The 23,539-nt window shown below is 32.0% G+C and overlaps 1 protein-coding gene across 1 annotated transcript; it reads right to left on the bottom strand.

Moving 5' to 3' along the window:
- Positions 1-16,362: 16,362 nt before the first annotated feature.
- On the bottom strand, positions 16,363-17,043 carry LOC145045342 (uncharacterized). The gene is made up of 2 exons (XM_078993681.1): positions 16,884-17,043; positions 16,363-16,517 (listed from the first exon to the last, which is right to left on the bottom strand). The coding sequence occupies exons 1-2, from the start codon at positions 17,041-17,043 to the stop codon at positions 16,363-16,365; spliced, it is 315 nt and encodes a 104-aa protein (XP_078849807.1).
- Between the last annotated feature and the right edge of the window lie 6,496 nt (positions 17,044-23,539).

The following is a 23,539-nucleotide window of genomic DNA, read 5'->3' as shown; positions in this document are numbered from 1 at the left end:
TATTTCTAGTAGATTTCGGATTATGTGTTTTTTATTTAAAATAAAATTTAAGAGCTTGTACATTCGAACCTAGTATATTTTTTATTCGAGTTTTCTTTTATAAATCTAAAACCTTTACAAATCTAAGAAATCTCATCCTCGAGCACGTCCATAACATTTTGAAATAGACACCTCTTAGAGTGACCTATTTTAAATAATTACATATATTGTTATCCTCAGATATATTAAAATGACAAAAAAAGTCAAAATAAGTACTTATGAAATGGGATCTTAGCGACATTGTTCCTTTAACATGCATAAACTACTTGAAAAGAAATTAAAAATTTAAAAGCAAAAATAAAATGAATTAAAAAAAACTCAATTACTATCAAATAAACATAAACATATGAATTTAATTAGACAATAAATATGTTGTAATTGTGAAGGATACTTAGTTAGACATAATTTTCAAAATGCTTATTTGAGTTGAGTGTACATTGTAGTCACTTCTAGTAAAGTTAGTATAAATATACTCACTTAACAATTCTTGAAATGTCCTCTCGTATGAAGATGATAGGGAATAAGCAATTTTTGTTTTCGTTCTTTTTTCTTAGCCTTCTTGTCATATGCGAGTTGATTTTTCATATCATAAATGATTAGAGTATCTAAATGAACATATTGTAGAACTATAATCTATTACGAAAAAGTTTGATGACATAGTTGCAACACCTGATGATCATCTTTTACAATATCACGATAAATTGAAAATTTTCACATTTATCTCCATCAATATTTTATGTGTTAATTTGTTCACATGTGTGGTATCATCGTTATATTTTATGTTATGAATTCTTTTGTGCACTTGTAAATGGGAACAACATTGGCGATAAAGCTTTTAAAACTACCTTAATAAAGACTATATTGGGAGATGCAACCCACAACCATCTACTATCGAGTATGATAATCCCCATCGTGATGCCAAGTTAAGAGGTGTATGTGTACCACTTCCATCATCACATTGTAAAGGAACAAATGGAGCTTGTTATTGTTGTATTGGTCCAAATATGAATATATGCATAAGAGGACTTAGTTTGTGTAATACTATATGTTCTTGAAACATGAGTAGATAGATTTTTTTATATGTAAGTTAGTCATTTTCAAAATAAAATTCAACGGTTTTGTGCTTATGATATGTCAAAAAAAAATTTGATTTCATATGTTTTAAATTGCACATAACCCTTATTTTGTATCGAATAATATTTGTTTTCTTAAAATATGTAATTGAAGGTTTTGAATAATAGATAAATATTTTTAATTTTTTCTAAAAAGACTTACAAACAAATTGAATAATATGATGATTAAAGTTAAAATAATTTTTGTAACAGTTAATAAGTAAAATTAAAAACTGATATATAGTCTATAGAAAAATATATGGATGCTAAAGAAGATAATTTGAAAGCTATCATATTATACAAAAAAAAGAAGAAAATACAAAAAAATGAATGATAAATGTATCTCCTAATATTTTAAATTTTATTTAAAACTACATAAACCAATTCAACAACAAAGTATTAAGCTACTAATATTTATATTATATTTTCCTAATATGCACATGTGTGTATATCACTTGAGGACATGTATTTGGCGGATATAATCAAGAAACTATAAAATTTTGTTTATAGAAGTGTCAGAAAACATATATCTTAGCTATTAAAGGCGTAGAATAAAATGAAAAATGCATCTAAAAGCTCGGATAAGGAAAAATGTATTTCTAGTAGATTTCGGATTATGTGTTTTTTATTTAAAATAAAATTTAAGAGCTTGTACATTCGAACCTAGTATATTTTTTATTCGAGTTTTCTTTTATAAATCTAAAGCCTTTACAAATCTAATAAATCTCATCCCCGAGCACGTCCATAACATTTTGAAATAGATGCGAATTATAGTGACCTATTTTAAATAATTACATATATTGTTATCCTCAGATATATTAAAATGACAAAAAAAGTCAAAATAAGTACTTATGAAATGGGATCTTAGCGACATTGTTCCTTTCACATGCATAAACTACTTGAAAAGAAAGTTAAAATTTAAAAGCAAAAATAAAATGAATTAAAAAAAACTAAATTACTATCAAATAAACATAAATATATGAATTTAATTAGACTATAAATATGTTGTAATTATGAAGGGTACTCAGTTAGACATAATTTTCGAAACGCTTATTTGAGTTGAGTGTACATTGCAATCACTTCTAGTAAAGTTAGTATAAATATACTCACTTAACAATTCTTGAAACGTCCTCTCATATGAAGACGTTAGGGATTAAGCAATTTTTGTTTTCGTTCTTTTTTCTTAGCCTTCTTGTCATATGTGAGTTGATTTTTCATATCATAAATGATTAGAGTATCTAAATGAACATATTGTAGTTTAGAACTATAATATATTACGAAAAATTTTGATGACATAGTTGCAACACCTGATGATCATCTTTTACAATATCACGATAAATTGAAAATTTTTACATTTATCTCCATCAATATTTTATGTGTTAATTTGTTCACATGTGTGGTATAATCGTTATATTTTATGTTATGAATTCTTTTGTGCAGTTGTAAATAGGAACAACATTGGCGATAAAGCTTTTAAAACTACCTTAATAAAGACTATCTTCGGAGATGCAAGCCCACAACCATCTACTATGGAGTATGATAATCCTCATCATGATGCCAAGTTAAGAGGTGTATGTGTACCACTTCCATCATCACATTGTAAAGGAACAGATGGAGCTTGTTATTGTTGTATTGGTCCAAGTATGAATATATGCATAAGAGGACTTAGTTTGTGTAATACTATATGTTCTTGAAACATGAGTAGATAGATTTTTTTATATGTAAGTTAGTCATTTTCAAAATAAAATTCAACGGTTTTGTGCTTACGATATCTCAAAAAAAAATTGAATTCATATGTTTTAAATTGCACATAACCCTTGTTTTGTATCGAATAATATTTATTTTCTTAAAATATGTAATTGAAGGTTTTGAATAATAGATAAATATTTTAATTTTTTCTAAAAAGACTTACAAACAAATTGAATAATATGATGATTAAAGTTAAAATAATTTTTGTAACAGTTAATAAGTAAAATTAAAAACTGATATATAGTCTATAGAAAAATATATGAATGCTAAAGAAGATAATTTGAAAGCTATCATATTATACAAAAAAAGAAGAAAATACAAAACAATGAATGATAAATGTATCTCCTAATATTTTAAATTTTATTTAAAACTACATAAACCAATTCAACAACAAAGTATTAAGCTACTAATATTTATATTATATTTATCTAACATGCACATGTGTGTATGTCACTTGAGGACATGTATCTGGCGGATATAATCAAGAAACTATAAAATTTTGTTTATAGAAGTGTCAGAAAACATATATCTTAGCTATTAAAGGCGTAGAATAAAATGAAAAATGCATCTAAAAGCTCGGATAAGGAAAAATGTATTTCTAGTAGATTTCGGATTATGTGTTTTTTATTTAAAATAAAATTTAAGAGCTTGTACATTCGAACCTAGTATATTTTTTATTCGAGTTTTCTTTTATAAATCTAAAACCTTTACAAATCTAAGAAATCTCATCCTCGAGCACGTCCATAACATTTTGAAATAGACACCTCTTAGAGTGACCTATTTTAAATAATTACATATATTGTTATCCTCAGATATATTAAAATGACAAAAAAAGTCAAAATAAGTACTTATGAAATGGGATCTTAGCGACATTGTTCCTTTAACATGCATAAACTACTTGAAAAGAAATTAAAAATTTAAAAGCAAAAATAAAATGAATTAAAAAAAACTCAATTACTATCAAATAAACATAAACATATGAATTTAATTAGACAATAAATATGTTGTAATTGTGAAGGATACTTAGTTAGACATAATTTTCAAAATGCTTATTTGAGTTGAGTGTACATTGTAGTCACTTCTAGTAAAGTTAGTATAAATATACTCACTTAACAATTCTTGAAATGTCCTCTCGTATGAAGATGATAGGGAATAAGCAATTTTTGTTTTCGTTCTTTTTTCTTAGCCTTCTTGTCATATGCGAGTTGATTTTTCATATCATAAATGATTAGAGTATCTAAATGAACATATTGTAGAACTATAATCTATTACGAAAAAGTTTGATGACATAGTTGCAACACCTGATGATCATCTTTTACAATATCACGATAAATTGAAAATTTTCACATTTATCTCCATCAATATTTTATGTGTTAATTTGTTCACATGTGTGGTATCATCGTTATATTTTATGTTATGAATTCTTTTGTGCACTTGTAAATGGGAACAACATTGGCGATAAAGCTTTTAAAACTACCTTAATAAAGACTATATTGGGAGATGCAACCCACAACCATCTACTATCGAGTATGATAATCCCCATCGTGATGCCAAGTTAAGAGGTGTATGTGTACCACTTCCATCATCACATTGTAAAGGAACAAATGGAGCTTGTTATTGTTGTATTGGTCCAAATATGAATATATGCATAAGAGGACTTAGTTTGTGTAATACTATATGTTCTTGAAACATGAGTAGATAGATTTTTTTATATGTAAGTTAGTCATTTTCAAAATAAAATTCAACGGTTTTGTGCTTATGATATGTCAAAAAAAAATTTGATTTCATATGTTTTAAATTGCACATAACCCTTATTTTGTATCGAATAATATTTGTTTTCTTAAAATATGTAATTGAAGGTTTTGAATAATAGATAAATATTTTTAATTTTTTCTAAAAAGACTTACAAACAAATTGAATAATATGATGATTAAAGTTAAAATAATTTTTGTAACAGTTAATAAGTAAAATTAAAAACTGATATATAGTCTATAGAAAAATATATGGATGCTAAAGAAGATAATTTGAAAGCTATCATATTATACAAAAAAAAGAAGAAAATACAAAAAAATGAATGATAAATGTATCTCCTAATATTTTAAATTTTATTTAAAACTACATAAACCAATTCAACAACAAAGTATTAAGCTACTAATATTTATATTATATTTTCCTAATATGCACATGTGTGTATATCACTTGAGGACATGTATTTGGCGGATATAATCAAGAAACTATAAAATTTTGTTTATAGAAGTGTCAGAAAACATATATCTTAGCTATTAAAGGCGTAGAATAAAATGAAAAATGCATCTAAAAGCTCGGATAAGGAAAAATGTATTTCTAGTAGATTTCGGATTATGTGTTTTTTATTTAAAATAAAATTTAAGAGCTTGTACATTCGAACCTAGTATATTTTTTATTCGAGTTTTCTTTTATAAATCTAAAGCCTTTACAAATCTAATAAATCTCATCCCCGAGCACGTCCATAACATTTTGAAATAGATGCGAATTATAGTGACCTATTTTAAATAATTACATATATTGTTATCCTCAGATATATTAAAATGACAAAAAAAGTCAAAATAAGTACTTATGAAATGGGATCTTAGCGACATTGTTCCTTTCACATGCATAAACTACTTGAAAAGAAAGTTAAAATTTAAAAGCAAAAATAAAATGAATTAAAAAAAACTAAATTACTATCAAATAAACATAAATATATGAATTTAATTAGACTATAAATATGTTGTAATTATGAAGGGTACTCAGTTAGACATAATTTTCGAAACGCTTATTTGAGTTGAGTGTACATTGCAATCACTTCTAGTAAAGTTAGTATAAATATACTCACTTAACAATTCTTGAAACGTCCTCTCATATGAAGACGTTAGGGATTAAGCAATTTTTGTTTTCGTTCTTTTTTCTTAGCCTTCTTGTCATATGTGAGTTGATTTTTCATATCATAAATGATTAGAGTATCTAAATGAACATATTGTAGTTTAGAACTATAATATATTACGAAAAATTTTGATGACATAGTTGCAACACCTGATGATCATCTTTTACAATATCACGATAAATTGAAAATTTTTACATTTATCTCCATCAATATTTTATGTGTTAATTTGTTCACATGTGTGGTATAATCGTTATATTTTATGTTATGAATTCTTTTGTGCAGTTGTAAATAGGAACAACATTGGCGATAAAGCTTTTAAAACTACCTTAATAAAGACTATCTTCGGAGATGCAAGCCCACAACCATCTACTATGGAGTATGATAATCCTCATCATGATGCCAAGTTAAGAGGTGTATGTGTACCACTTCCATCATCACATTGTAAAGGAACAGATGGAGCTTGTTATTGTTGTATTGGTCCAAGTATGAATATATGCATAAGAGGACTTAGTTTGTGTAATACTATATGTTCTTGAAACATGAGTAGATAGATTTTTTTATATGTAAGTTAGTCATTTTCAAAATAAAATTCAACGGTTTTGTGCTTACGATATCTCAAAAAAAAATTGAATTCATATGTTTTAAATTGCACATAACCCTTGTTTTGTATCGAATAATATTTATTTTCTTAAAATATGTAATTGAAGGTTTTGAATAATAGATAAATATTTTAATTTTTTCTAAAAAGACTTACAAACAAATTGAATAATATGATGATTAAAGTTAAAATAATTTTTGTAACAGTTAATAAGTAAAATTAAAAACTGATATATAGTCTATAGAAAAATATATGAATGCTAAAGAAGATAATTTGAAAGCTATCATATTATACAAAAAAAGAAGAAAATAACAAACAATGAATGATAAATGTATCTCCTAATATTTTAAATTTTATTTAAAACTACATAAACCAATTCAACAACAAAGTATTAAGCTACTAATATTTATATTATATTTATCTAACATGCACATGTGTGTATGTCACTTGAGGACATGTATCTGGCGGATATAATCAAGAAACTATAAAATTTTGTTTATAGAAGTGTCAGAAAACATATATCTTAGCTATTAAAGGCGTAGAAAAAAATTAAAAATGCATCTAAAAGCTCGGATAAGGAAAAATGTATTTCTAGTAGATTTCGGATTACGTGTTTTTTATTTAAAATAAAATTTAAGAGCTTGTACATTCGAACCTAGTATATTTTTTATTTGAGTTTTCTATTATAAATCTAAAACCTTTACAAATCTAAGAAATCTCATCCTCGAGGACGTCCATAACATTTTGAAATAGACACCTCTTACAGTGACCTATTTTAAATAATTACATATATTGTTATCCTCACATATATTAAAATGATCAAAAAAAGTCAAAATAAGTACTTATGAAATGGGATCTTAGCGACATTGTTCCTTTCACATGCATAAACTACTTGAAAAGAAATTAAAAATTTAAAAGCAAAAATAAAATGAATTAAAAAAAACTCAATTACTATCAAATAAACATAAACATATGAATTTAATTAGACAATAAATATCTTGTAATTGTGAAGGATACTTAGTTAGACATAATTTTCAAAATGCTTATTTGAGTTGAGTGTACATTGCAGTCACTTCTAGTAAAGTTAGTATAAATATACTCACTTAACAATTCTTGAAATGTCCTCTCGTATGAAGATGATAGGGAATAAGCAATTTTTGTTTTCGTTCTTTTTTCTTAGCCTTCTTGTCATATGTGAGTTGATTTTTCATATCATAAATGATTAGAGTATCTAAATGAATATATTGTAGAACTATAATCTATTATGAAAAAGTTTGATGACATAGTTGCAACACCTGATGATCATCTTTTACAATATCACGATAAATTGAAAATTTTCACATTTATCTCCATCAATATTTTATGTGTTAATTTGTTCACATGTGTGGTATCATCGTTATATTTTATGTTATGAATTCTTTTGTGCACTTGTAAATGGGAACAACATTGGCGATAAAGCTTTTAAAACTACCTTAATAAAGACTATATTGGGAGATGCAACCCACAACCATCTACTATCGAGTATGATAATCCTCATCGTGATGCCAAGTTAAGAGGTGTATGTGTACCACTTCCATCATCACATTGTAAAGGAACAGATGGAGCTTGTTATTGTTGTATTGGTCCAAATATGAATATATGCATAAGAGGACTTAGTTTGTGTAATACTATATGTTCTTGAAACATGAGTAGATAGATTTTTTTATATGTAAGTTAGTCATTTTCAAAATAAAATTCAACGGTTTTGTGCTTATGATATGTCAAAAAAAAAATTTGATTTCATATGTTTTAAATTGCACATAACCCTTATTTTGTATCGAATAATATTTGTTTTCTTAAAATATTTAATTGAAGGTTTTGAATAATAGATAAATATTTTAATTTTTTCTAAAAAGACTTACAAACAAATTGAATAATATGATGATTAAAGTTAAAATAATTTTTGTAACAGTTAATAAGTAAAATTAAAAACTGATATATAGTCTATAGAAAAATATATGGATGCTAAAGAAGATAATTTGAAAGCTATCATATTATACAAAAAAAAGATGAAAATACAAAACAATGAATGATAAATGTATCTCCTAATATTTTAAATTTTATTTAAAACTACATAAACCAATTCAACAACAAAGTATTAAGCTACTAATATTTTTATTATATTTTCCTAATATGCACATGTGTGTATGTCACTTGAGGACATGTATTTGGCGGATATAATCACGAAACTATAAAAATTTGTTTATAGAAGTGTCAGAAAACATATATCTTAGCTATTAAAGGCGTAGAATAAAATGAAAAATGCATCTAAAAGCTCGGATAAGGAAAAATGTATTTCTAGTAGATTTCGGATTATGTGTTTTTTATTTAAAATAAAATTTAAGAGCTTGTACATTCGAACGTAGTATATTTTTTATTCGAGTTTTCTTTTATAAATCTAAAGCCTTTACAAATCTAATAAATCTCATCCCCGAGCACGTCCATAACATTTTGAAATAGATGCGAATTATAGTGACCTATTTTAAATAATTACATATATTGTTATCCTCAGATATATTAAAATGACAAAAAAAGTCAAAATAAGTACTTATGAAATGGGATCTTAGCGACATTGTTCCTTTCACATGCATAAACTACTTGAAAAGAAATTAAAAATTTAAAAGCAAAAATAAAATGAATTAAAAAAAAACTCAATTACTATCAAATAAACATAAACATATGAATTTAATTAGACAATAAATATCTTGTAATTGTGAAGGATACTTAGTTAGACATAATTTTCAAAATGCTTATTTCAGTTGAGTGTACATTGCAGTCACTTCTAGTAAAGTTAGTATAAATATACTCACTTAACAATTCTTGAAATGTCCTCTCGTATGAAGATGATAGGGAATAAGCAATTTTTGTTTTCGTTCTTTTTTCTTAGCCTTCTTGTCATATGTGAGTTGATTTTTCATATCATAAATGATTAGAGTATCTAAATGAACATATTGTAGAACTATAATCTATTACGAAAAAGTTTGATGACATAGTTGCAACACCTGATGATCATCTTTTACAATATCACGATAAATTGAAAATTTTCACATTTATCTCCATCAATATTTTATGTGTTAATTTGTTCACATGTGTGGTATCATCGTTATATTTTATGTTATGAATTCTTTTGTGCACTTGTAAATGGGAACAACATTGGCGATAAAGCTTTTAAAACTACCTTAATAAAGACTATATTGGGAGATGCAACCCACAACCATCTACTATCGAGTATGATAATCCTCATCGTGATGCCAAGTTAAGAGGTGTATGTGTACCACTTCCATCATCACATTGTAAAGGAACAGATGGAGCTTGTTATTGTTGTATTGGTCCAAATATGAATATATGCATAAGAGGACTTAGTTTGTGTAATACTATATGTTCTAGAAACATGAGTAGATAGATTTTTTTATATGTAAGTTAGTCATTTTCAAAATAAAATTCAACGGTTTTGTGCTTATGATATGTCAAAAAAAAATTTGATTTCATATGTTTTAAATTGCACATAACCCTTATTTTGTATCGAATAATATTTGTTTTCTTAAAATATGTAATTGAAGGTTTTGAATAATAGATAAATATTTTAATTTTTTCTAAAAAGACTTACAAACAAATTGAATAATATGATGATTAAAGTTAAAATAATTTTTGTAACAGTTAATAAGTAAAATTAAAAACTGATATATAGTCTATAGAAAAATATATGGATGCTAAAGAAGATAATTTGAAAGCTATCATATTATACAAAAAAAAGTAGAAAATACAAAACAATGAATGATAAATGTATCTCCTAATATTTTAAATTTTATTTAAAACTACATAAACTAATTCAACAACAAAGTATTGAGCTACTAATATTTATATTATATTTTCCTAACATGCACATGTGTGTATGTCACTTGAGGACATGTATTTGGCGGATATAATCAAGAAACTATAAAATTTTGTTTATAGAAGTGTCAGAAAACTGATATCTTAGCTATTAAAGGGGTAGAATAAAATGAAAAATGCATCTAAAAGCTCGGATAAGGAAAAATGTATTTCTAGTAGATTTCGGATTATGTGTTTTTTATTTAAAATAAAATTTAAGACCTTGTACATTCGAACCTAGTATATTTTTTATTCGAGTTTTCTTTTATAAATCTAAAGCCTTTACAAATCTAATAAATCTCATCCCCGAGCATGTCCATAACATTTTGAAATAGATGCGAATTATAGTGACCTATTTTATATAATTACATAGATTGTTATCCTCTAATATATTAAAATGACAAAAAAAGTCAAAATAAGTACTTATGAAATGGGATCTTAGCGACATTGTTCCTTTCACATGCATAAACTACTTGAAAAGAAAGTTAAAGTTTAAAAGCAAAAATAAAATGAATTTAAAAAAAAAAAAAAAAAAAAAAAAAAAAAAACCAATTACTATCAAATAACTAGAAACATATGAATTTAATTAGACTATAAATACATTGTAATTATAAAGGATACTTAGTTAGACTTAATTTTCAAAACACTTATTTGAGTTGAGTATACATTGTAGTCACTTCTAGTAAAGTTAGTATAAATATATTCACTCAACAATACTTGAAATGTCCTCTCATATGAAGATGTTAGGGAATAAGCAATTTTTGTTTTCGTTCTTTTTTCTTAGCCTTCTTGTCATATGTGAGTTGATTTTTCATATCATAAATGATTAGAGTATCTAAATGAACATATTGTAGTTTAGAACTGTAATCTATTACGAAAAAGTTTGATGACATAGTTGCAACATCTGATGATCATCTTTTACAATATCACGATAAATTGAAAATTTTCACATTTATCTCCATCAATATTTTATATGTTAATTTGTTCACATGTGTGGTATAATCGTTATATTTTATGTTATGAATTCTTTTGTGCACTTGTAAATGGGAACAACATTGGCGATAAAGCTTTTAAAACTACCTTAATAAAGACTATCTTGGGAGATGCAAGCCCACAACCATCTACTATGGAGTATGATAATCCTCATCATGATGCCAAGTTAAGAGGTGTATGTGTACCACTTCCATCACCACATTGTAAAGGAACAGATGGAGCTTGTTATTGTTGTATTGGTCCAAATGTGAATATATGCATAAGAGGACTTAGTTTGTGTAATACAATATGTTCTTAAAAGATGAGTAGATAGATTTTTTTATATGTAAGTCAGTCATTTTCAAAATAAAATTCAACGGTTTTGTGCTTACGATATGTCAAAATAAAAAAAATTTGAATTCATATGTTTTAAATTGCACATAACCCTCATTTTGTATCGAATAATATTTGTTTTCTTAAAATACGTAATTGAATGTTTTGAATAATAGATAAATATTTTAATTTTTTCTAAAAAGACTTACAAACAAATTGAATGATATGATGATTAAAGTTAAAATAATTTTTGTAACAGTTAATAGGTAAAATTAAAAACTGATATATAGTCTATAGAAAAATATATGGATGCTAAAGAAGACAATTTGAAACTTGTCATATTATATAAAAAAATAACAAAATACAAAACAATGAAAGATAAATGTATTGAAAGGACCTTAGATCAATCGATTTATCAAACAATGACTAATAAGAAGAACAGAACAACGAAGTATCACAAAGAGCTTTCACTAAGAATGATAATCTGACAAAGAGATTATTGTTTGCACAAAGCGGCTATTAGGGTTTGTGAAAGACCACCCCTTCACAAACCCGTACAAAAGATTATATAGAACTATTATAGACAATCCCTACAAATTTGGGATGTTCCAGCTAACTAATATATGATAACTATGGAAACAAGATAAATACGAAATCTGTTACATATATGACAATATATATAATGAACAACTTTTATGCTGACGTTGATGCTGATGCTGACGTTGATGCTAATGGATCAGTTTCAAACATCATCATATTATAAGGTTCGACCTTACAATCTCCCCCAATATGATGATGTTCAAAACAATAGCAATACGAGAACACCTCTTGACAAGAATTCTTCATACTCAGCTTTAGCTTCTATTTTCACTGGCTAGTAACGACTATCCAGCAACTCCTGTCTTCTATTCAGCAACTCCATAGCAATCAGTATATGAAATTCTCCAGATAGATCTTGATGACTCATGCACATTTGTCTTAAGCGAACAAGATGTGCTGTTGGAGCTCTTGGAATTCTGTGGTGCGCTGAAAGCACATTCTTCTGTTTTTATCGAGATAAAACATTCCATGTTCAGGAACAGAGATGAACTTATGTTGAACCGGCTCAACACCGATAGGAAGAGAGTTGTTTATTCCTTTAGCACCAAAATTTAGAACCAACACATCTTCACTATCAACTTGAAATATGGTCCTTCTGATTCTTAGAACTAAAGAACTTTGACCTTGCTGCTAAGAACGCTGCGTAGGAACAAGATCCAGACGCTGAACTTTCTTGATCAGTAAATGGAGAGCACAGGTCAGTTCTGAAGAGAGAGTCGAAGTTTACTTGGATGCCAATTTGAGCAATTCCACCGATTCAGAATATCCGTATCTGATTAGCTCATCCCTCTTGACAACTTCAGTGTATGGATGTTGAGGACCTTGACGAGTGATCAGCAAAGTAAGAATTTTCTCATTACGAGGTTTAGAGGCTTTAACCTTGATGATCTTATCACTTCTCACACGTCGTTTAAGAACATCTTGAAATTTCTTATGATCAATCCTGTCGAGAACATTTTCAGTCCTTGACTAGCTGTTGCTGGGAGGAGGCTGAGAAGATTTGGATTTGGACTGATATTCTAAGAACTTTTGCATCTGAGCTTCAAAAGATCATTTGGCCTGAAGTTGATGCTGAATGAGAGATTCATCAGCTTGAGCAATATTCTTTAGAAGCTGAGGTTGATTGGCTTCATCAAGAATTTGCTTAACTTGATCAGGAGACATGTTCCATTCAGTTGCCAAGTTGGATATGCTGACGATGGACTTAGGTTTCTTGCTAGGCAGAGAAGTATCAGTTTGTGAAGAAGCCAATTCAGTATTTTCTGCCTCGCTTGCGAGATAGAGGTTGAGTATCCTCACTAGCTACATCTGAATCTTCTCCTTGGACTGGCATAATGGGATCAACGAATTTCATATCTAGCATTTGACATTCATCATCATGTTCATCTTCATCATTATCTGAGGCTTCCCCTTGAACTGGAATAGTGGGATCAATGAAGTTCATGTCCAGCATCTGACACTCATCATCATGATCATCAAGTTGTTCAGTATCTGCTGGTCTATCATGCTCCTCAACAATTGGTCTATCAGACTCGTGCACAGGCTGTGGCGGCTCAGTCTGGTTTAAGGTGTTATCCTCAGATCCGAGCTCAACAGATTCAGTGTCTCCCTCTTTTGGATCATCATCATCATCATCAGTTTCTCCCCCTTTTTGACCATCATCATGTTGTGGGCCAGGGGAAGGAGTTGGCAAAAGAACTCCCTTCAGTTGATGGACATCGGCCTCAATTCGTAAAAGATGCTGACTCATGTCCCGAGTCAGTGTAAGTAGCTCATTGAATGCTGAGGTCGGTATATGAAGGAATTGAGTACCTGGAACTTGTTGGGAGAAAGGTTGCTCCCCCCGGAGAAGGATGCTCCCCCTGAAATGGTTGCTCCCCCGGAGAAGGGTGCTCCCCCTGGGATGGTTGCTCCCCCTGAGATGGTTGCTCCCCCTGAGCTGAGTGGACTCTCTCAGCGATAGAAAGAGTATGATGAGAAAGTTGAGGGGAGAGATGACCACCATCCTGTGATTCAGCTTCTTGATCAGCATGATCTTCGTTGTTACCATCAGCTCCTTCATCAGTATCAGCGGTTAGTGAAGGAACAGTATATGGATTTGCAATCCATTCTCTCATCCCATCAGAGATGTCGATGTCAGTTTCCAATGGATCATCCTGATACATTCGTAGTGACATGCGTGGGCATTGGATGGGGTTTCCAGAGTGTGAGTAGTAAGCTTCACCGAAAAATTTATCTAGCACAAGAGCAATCCAGCGTGGAAAGGGGACATGATCAGCGTGTACAATTGCACGAAGAAGTTGAACAAACTGATCAAAGAAGAAATCCCCAAAATCAAGTCGTTTGTGGAGAAGAAGGGAACAGATGACTTGTTGCTCATAAGTGCTCAGTTGATCACCACTGCGAGATTTGTGACCCACACATTTGCACAGAGCACCGGTGAAGAACTTCCATCCTGGAGTCATACATTGACGTAGAATGAGAGCTGATCGAGTGCCAGCCTTTGAGTGATCATATCCCAGTTGATCAAAGAGATGTCGACAACGTTCAATAGGTGTAAGCTCAGAGAAGGGTTCAAAGATTGGTAACCTGAGCGCAGCACTGAGGAGGTCAGCAAGAATAAAGACTGAGTGTCTTCCACGGCCAATAGTCCCAGAGATGGCATTTTTTTCATCATTAATTGTTGCAGTGTAGTAGAACTCACAGACTTGTTCGGGAAAGAACTCTGATGGAACGTCACTGACTGCGTATCGGAGTCGGCAGGAGACTAAGAAATTAACAAAATCATCAAGTCCAAGACCTCGATGAACATCTGGAATATCAGGGTTGAAAAATACGTTGGTGGCTTTGATGTATATGGGAAGAGGAGGAGAGTTTGGAGCTGGGACGACTCTTCTTGAAGTGGAGGAGAAGGTGAACAGTGATGCCGCCATTGAAGAAGTTTAGGATTCTAGGGTTTTCCTTTTTTTAAGAGAGAGAAGATTGGAGGAAGGTAAAATGGTTTGGGGAAGAGGTGAAAAGGTTTAAATAGGGAATGAAACGGTAAAAAGTAATGATTATCTTTAGTGAAAATAACTGCGTATCTTGCCAGACTGTCAAATCAAAAAAATAGCCGTTGGGTAAATAGAGTCGTTGTACCAAAGAGGAAACGACAATCAGTGACTGCGTAAGCACTGAGATTGCTATCACGGAAAGTTACATGCTGAAAGATAGTTTGTCGTCAATTCAAGGTACAACTTGCTTGTTTAGGGTTAGCAAGGTGATTGGTGCGTGTGATAGATACTAGTTTAATTATCTAACCATCAACATAGAGTGTCGAGTCTTTATCAATGAGTGGTATTTCTTACTGAATCATTAGACACTGAGTGAGAAGAAGGAGAAGAGAGGATTGTTGCGTGTGATAGACACTGGTGTTTTGGTCTAATCATCGACAAAGATTGTTAGATTCTCATCAGCATGTGTTTTGTCACACCGAATCACAGAATCAGTGTAAGATTGGTATGAGTGGATAGTTGCGTGTGATAGAACTTGGTGTTTTGTCTAACCATCGGCAAAGACTGTTAGATTCTCATCAGCATGTGTTTTGTCACACCGAATCATAGAATCAGTGTAAGATTAGTAAGAGTGGATAGTTGCGTGTGATAGAACTTGGTGTTTTGTCTAACCATCAGCAAAGAGTTTCAAGTTGTTATCAATGTATGGTTTAATACAGTGAATCATTCAACTTTAGTTTAGAAGATTTGTAGAAGAGAAAGAGATAAGAGATCATACAGTGTACTCAGCATGCTAAACATCATCAGCGCATCATAATCAGTAAAAAAAATATTAGTGTATAAGACAGTAACAAACATTAGTAAAACAATTTTTCAATCGAGAGTGATCATTCCAAGTTCGCCAATGATGTGAGCATTAGTTTGAGTATCCACGGCCTTGGTGAAAATGTCAGCTAGTTGATCGGAAGTCTTGACATGATGTAAAACAACCTTGCCCTTCTCAACATTGTCTCTGATGAAGTGATGTCTGATCTCTATATGCTTTGTCTTTGAGTGCTGAATCGGATTATGTGTGATCTGAATCGCACTGGTGTTATCACAGAATATAGGATTCTTTGTGAATTTAAGCCCATAGTCTAAAAGTTAATTTTGAATTCATAGGATTTGAGCACAACATCTCCCAGCTGCAACATACTCAGCTTCAGCAGTGGAGATAGCTACTGAGGTTTTTTTCTTACTGAACCAGCTGATTAGTCGATTTCCAAGGAAGTGACATCCACCTGACGTGCTCTTCTTGTCTAAGTTGCAACCTGCATAGTCGCAATCAGTGTATCCAAAGAGTTCAAGCGCTGAGTCACGAGGGTACCACAGTGCCAACTTTTGAGTGGCATTTAAGTATCAAAAGATGCGTTTGACTGCAATAAGATGAGTCTCCTTGGGATTAGCTTGGAATCTAGAATGGAGAATGGTTCCAAACATGATATCAGGGCGACTTGCAGTGAGGTAGAGAAGAGATCCAATCATTCCTCGATAAAGAGAGTGATTAACATCAGCACCGATGGGATCAGCGTGTAGCTTATCAGTCTTAGACACCAGAGTAGAAGCTGATTTGCAATCGCTGAGAGAATACTTAACTAGCATGTCAGCAATGTATTTACTTTGACAAATTGAAATACCTGATTTTTGTTGTTGAACCTCAAGACCTAAGAAGAAAGTTATCATCCCCATCATGCTCATTTTGAACCTTTGAGACATGATCTCAGCGAATTCTTTGCTCAGCTTCTCATATGGAGATCCAAAGATGATGTCATCGACATAGATTTGAACAAGAATCATTTCTGAGCCTTTCTATTTGATGAAGAAATTATTATCAATTGCTCCTCTTCTGTAGCCATTTTCAAGAAGATATGATATCAGTGTCTCATACCAGGCCCTGGGAGCTTGCTTCAGTCCATATACAGCTTTATCTAGTCAGTACACACAGTCAGGGTGCTCTTTGTCTTCAAAGCCTGGGGGCTGTTTGAGAAATACCTCTTCTTGTAGCTCACCATGAAGAAATTCCGTTTTGACATCCATTTGGTAGACAATGAAGTTCATGTATGAAGCGTATGCGAGAAACAGTCTGATTGCTTCAATACGGGAAACTAGAGCAAAAGTCTCCCCGTAGTCGATTGATTCAATTTGAGTGAACCCCTGAGCAACAAGTCTTGCTTTGTTGCGAGTAATAAAACCATCTTTATCAACCTTGTTGCGGTAGACCCAGCGTGTTCCGGTGATGGTCTTTCCTGATGGTCTTGGAACAAGCGTCCAAACCTTGTGTCGTTCGAACTCGTTCAGCTCATCTTGCATGGCCTTAATCCAGTCAGCATCTTGAAGAGTTGAGTGTATCTTGTCAGGTAAAATCATTGAAACGAAATGCACGTACATGCAAAAATTATTAGATACACAAGATCTGGTTCGGACACCATCATGAAGATTCCCAATAATTTGATCAACAGGGTGATCTCGATGTCCAGAAGCTGATTTCACTGGATTTGATGCTGAAGTGTTATTGTTGAAGGGAACATCAGTTGCAAGAGAGTCTTCATTCTCAAGAGTTTCATCAGCATCAGGCAAATGAGTTATTGAGCTGACCGCAATATCTTGATTCAAGGAATTTGGATCTGGAACGATAGGATCAGGAATAGTAGCTTCTTCATCAGTGTGAGAGACTTCATCATATGGGCAAGAGAGAAGCTCTTGAAAAATAGAGGAAGAATGAGCTACTTTTTCATCAGTGTATGATTCCTCATCAAACTTCACATGAATGGATTCTTTAATACACTGCCTGTTCATATGAAAAACACGAAAAGCTTTTGAAATAGATGAGTATCCAACAAAAATACCTTTGTCAGCCTTAGGCTCAAATTTTGATCTTGGATCACGCTGATTAAGAATATAACAAATACATCCAAACACGTGAATGAAGGATACGTCCGGCTTTCAACCTTTCAGCATCTCATATGGTGTCTTCTTGTGAATCCTATGAATTAGAGATCGATTCTGAGTAAAACATGTTGTATTAACAGCTTTAGCCCAAAATGACATGGGAAGACCAACATGAATCATAAAGGTCCTTCCTGCCTCAATCAGTGTTCGATTTCTTCGTTCAGCAACTCCATTTTGTTGAGGAGTGCGAGGAGCTGAAAAGTTCTGTCCAATGCCTTTATAATCACAAAATTCTTCAAGAGTTGAATTCCGGAACTCAGTGCCATGATCACTCCTTAGCTGCTTAACTTTGAGACCAGTCAGTGTCTCATTTTTACGAATCAGCGAGATAACTTCCTGTGTAGCATGACTTTTCTTCTTCAAGAAAACCACCCATGTAAATCGAGTAAACTCATCCACAACCACTAGAGTATACTTGTTTCCTCCTTGGGAACGAACAAGAATAGGTCCGAACAAGTCCATGTGTAGTAAATGAAGAGGAACAAATATGCTAGAACATGACTTGGGTTTGAATGATGACTTGGTTTGTTTTCCTTGTTCACATGCTGAGCACATCTTGTCTTTGACAAATTGGAGTTTTCGGAGACCTCTAACTAGATCTTGATTGGATATTTTGGATAGATTCTTAAAGTTCAAATGAGAGAATCTTTTGTGCCAAATCCAACTGAGATTGGTTTGAGACTTTGTAAAGAAACATTGCATCAGCGCCTTGTCACTTGAGAACATGTCAAGAACATATATATCATCTTTTCTACTTGCTGAAAGTACGATGTTCTTGTCAGTGTTAACAACTCTTCCTTCCTTCTTTGTAAAGTGAACTTCATAATCAGCATCACACAATTGGCTGATTGAGATAAGATTGTGTTTGAGACCCTTTACATATGAAACGTTCTGAAACACAACATTATTGCACTTGATATTTCCATATCCTTTAGTGAACCCCTTTCCATTGTCTCCGTATGTTACTGCAGGACCAGTTTTCTTGACATAGTCTTCCAGGAGAGACTTAGATCCTGTCATATGTCTTGAGCAACCACTATCTAAGTACCAAAGATGCTCCTAACCCTGCAGTGCTGAGAAACTAGTTAGAACACACTGACACATTCGAAGATGGTTCATTCACAAGGTTATTCGACAATATATTATAGCACTCTTTAGAAAGAGAGCTTAAAGAATTTGATTTAAGAGTCCATTTTTCATTTCTAACTTTGATGTTATCAGCTCTTAATGATGTTTTATCAAACTTGCATTCACTGATTTTGTGAGTCGAATCACCACACCTGTAGCAAATTCTAGTACCAAAGTTTTTCTTGGTAAACACATTTTTAGATTTAACACATTTATATTTCAAAGATTCACCAAGTGAACTTTGAGTCCTTTTATTGAACATTGAATTACTAAAGAATTCAGTGTCAGAAGAACTACAATCAGTGATGGATGAGGAGCTGACATCAGTATCAGAGTTAGACTTATGTACTGAAACACTGTAATCGGGATATTGTTCAAGTTGTTCATGAACAGCATGAAACACTCCGTTTGAGATAGGAAATGCGATAATATTTTCAGTGAGAGGAGTTGGTCTCACAAGATGTGCAGTATAAGAAGTAGGATCAATTCCAGTAATTTCAATATTACACTCAGTAACACCATTAGAGTCAGTAACATAGTGTTCATCAACGAGACTCTGATTAATAAAGGTGTTGCTGATAAATGTGTTTTTGAAACTATCTTTTAATTCATTTATGGAATAAAATTCAGATTCCTTTTCTTGAGATTTAAAAACCTTTTCTGCTTCAATAAAATTTCCCCCAAGGATTTTCTCACATGAGTGAGGTATTTGAGCAGAAATAACATAATTAGCATTTTTGTGAGATTTAGCCCAAAGTTTTAAAACAGTTTGTTCTTTGTTCAAGAGGTCTTTAACTTTATCAATTTCAGCAGATAGTGAGGAATTGGATAAACTAGTAACTCTTAGATTTTCCTGAGTAGTGTTAATAATGTTATTTTTTAAGGATAGTTCAGTTTTAAGAAGATCAATTTGATTTTGCATATCTCTTATGGTTTGATTCTTCTTAGAATTAAGAACACCCAAATACTCAAACATTTTGATTTTTTCATTCATTGAATATGAAACAAAGTTTTGAACCTGATACATTGAAGGAGAATCAGTGTTGTGCTTCCTGGAGTTTTCCACTGCATTAGACATATCAGCATCAAATGAACTGTTGTTGACTTTACATTCATCAATGTCTTCTATCTTGACCATCAGACACTTAACTTCATCATCTGATGACTCCTCATCAGTCTTCCATTTTTCTTCTTCAGTGACAAGAACTTTATGTTCCAAGTTCTCTGATTTCAGTTTCTCAACCAGCTTGTTGTACTTCTGCTTCCAGTATTCATCCGAGCTTTGGGTTCTTTGTTTGCATTCTTTTGCAAAATGATCAGTGCTCCCACAGTTAAAGCACTGAGCTTCCCCTTTCCTTTCAGTACCATGCTTTTTATCAGCGTCTGATCTTTTTGAAGATTTCCCACTCATCTTCTTCTAAAACTTTGAGAAATTTCGGCCTGATTTCTCAAAACGTCTTCACAATCAAAGCCGCACTAGCCACAACCTTTTCGACATCATCAGTGTCACTTTTAGAAGAATCAGTGTCTAAATGGTTTTCAGTGTCTGACTCTGACACTTGCTTTTTGTTTAAGAATAAAGCTACTGATGACTCACGCTGAGAATCCTTCATCAGCTCCTTTCTATGAAGCTTGGATTCCTCATAGTATCGTAGGTTTCCATAGAGACTTCGTAAGTCCATAGTGTTGATCTTCTCACTATTTTTTAGCACATCAACATGGTTCTCCCAACCTGCACCCAGAGAATCCAAAAACTTCTGCACTAGAGCAGTTCGATGCTTCAACTGATCTAGTCTCCGCAGATCATTAACAAGAGTATTAAACCTGCTAAAGGTTTTAGTCAGGGTTTCACCTTTCTTTGCAAAAAAGTGTTCATACCTTCTATTTAGATCATTTATTTGAGTAGCCTTGACTTCTTCAGTGCCTTTAAAAGATACAGTCAGCGTATCAATCATCTCTTTTGCTGAGATGGAATTCTGAACCAGCCCAAAGATATTGTATGGCAAAGCATAGTTGATTGCAGCACGAGCACGAACATCTAGACCATTATTTCTTTTGTCATCTGCCGTCCAGTTTTCTCTAGGTGTTTTCTTCATGGCACCATCAGGAACGTTGTTTTTCAGGGGATGATACATCGGAAAATATGGACCCTTTTCGATGATGTCCAACATGTCTTCATCTACTGTCAAACCCCGAAACCGAAGGCAGAAATGTCTCAGGGTGGAGGTGACTTCATGGGGATATCATAACCAATGTACATAGTAAGCAAAGTAAAACACAAAACATTACATTACATAGATTTCATTACATCAGTTGAAAAGTAAAATAGTACATGTTTCATAGATACATAGTTTAAACAAAAGAAAGACGAGTCTTCTACGCACTCCGTCTTCACCAAAAGAGATCGTCGGATACCTGTCTAATACAGACCTGAGAATACAAGCGGTTTGAAAATTAGCATAAAGCTGGTGAGTTCATAAGCGGTTTGTTTTATGAAAAGAACGAGTTCCTTTAGTTTCCTGAAAAAGTGGTTAACCAAGAAAATCCCATATTTTCTTAAGAGTAAAGTTTACCAATTCCAAATTGTAATGTAAAAGATCTACACTGAAATCATAATTGTTCTTGTGAGTTGTAAAGTTTAGTTATCTAACTTGTTACACTTTTGTGATTACGTAATACTTTCTTTGTGTGCGAACTATTACCGATTCCGATTATGTTCAATGTTATCCCCAGGAAAACCCCATGTTTTCTTGAATGTGTGTGTGTGTGAACTGTTACCGATTCTGATTATGTTCAATGTTATCCCCAGGAAAACCCCATGTTTTCTTGAATGTGTGTGTGTGTGAACTGTTACCGATTCTGATTATGTTCAATGTTATCCCAAGGAAAACCCCATGTTTTCCTGAATGTGTGTGTGTGTGTGTGAAGTCTCCTGAAAGTCCGATTATCCTTAAATGTACATTAGTTTTATTATGTACATAAAACTAATATATAAATGTAAAGTGTTAATAATCTTGATTGCGAGTACTTAACCATACTTCAGACTAGATATGACTCGGGTCGTGGCCAGTATCCTTTCTATGACTTTCGTCACCCTTGAACCTTTCGGTTCGGCTGTAGCTAGCAGCCAGGTGCGGGATTGTCAATCCCGTATAGATCTATACACTCAAGCCACGCTATCCTACGTTCAGAGATTCTGGTTACAGGGGTAGTCCTCCACACTCTCGAGCCAAGGAAGTGTTACAGAGGACGTGTCTCCAATCTTTAAGATTTCCCTTTACTTCTCGTGCCTAGGGAAGTAGTATCTATGACTATCTAAGTTCTAATGGATCATGTCCTTTACACTCGAGCCTAGGTGTTTTATTAAGTACATTACAATGTTTTATGTATTCTAAAGGTGTCTGTCCTTTACACTTGAGCCTAGGTGTGTTATTAAGGACATTACGATTGATTTATGTTTTCTAATGGTGTCTGTCTTTTATACTCGTGCCTAAGGTATTTTATTACAGACTTTACATATGATTTATAATCTCAATCAATATAAGTGTGAATAATCAATTGTAAAGTATACAACATAACAGTATATAATAAGAATTGAAAATCGGTTTGAACAAACAACTCTGCGAGTTAAAACAGTTTGTTAGTAAGTTTTCAATTCTTATAAAGTGTGAGGATTATGAAACCATTTAAAATGAAATAATGAATTTAAGTACAAGATATCCTTGTACTTTTGCTTGTATTCCCCCTGAAAACATTTAAAAACCATTGAAAAGGGTAGGGGTATGAACTCACCGATCGAGAAGCGTGTCGGATTGGATGCTAAGTATCGGTTCGGGGCTTGATAACGCGTGAGGTTCCTATGTAATATGAAATGATACACAAATGTATCTAATTAGACTTTAAATCACTAATTAGATATGATTATACACTCCAAGATGCGAAAACACTTCAAATCAAGGGTTTGGAGTGACCCGGGTGACATCTAGGGACGTATAAGGCTCAGATATGGAGTTTACTCCTCAAGAGTAAACTCATAAGAGGTTTTACGGTTCTATGACCATATTACCATGAGTTTATGGCCGTAAACTCATCGACGGTGTGTTCTTGGATGCTAAATGGTCTTACAATGCACAAAGGAAAGTTCTAGGGTTGATTCTATGGCTTAGGAAGTGATTTGGACTTTAAAGGGCCTTGGAAAAAGAGTTTACGGTTTATG

This window comes from Lactuca saligna, chromosome 5 (assembly GCF_052625555.1).
Source record: "Lactuca saligna cultivar CGN05327 chromosome 5, ASM5262555v1, whole genome shotgun sequence".
NCBI lineage: Eukaryota > Viridiplantae > Streptophyta > Magnoliopsida > Asterales > Asteraceae > Lactuca > Lactuca saligna.
This window is presented reverse-complemented; position numbering and strand designations above follow the sequence as displayed.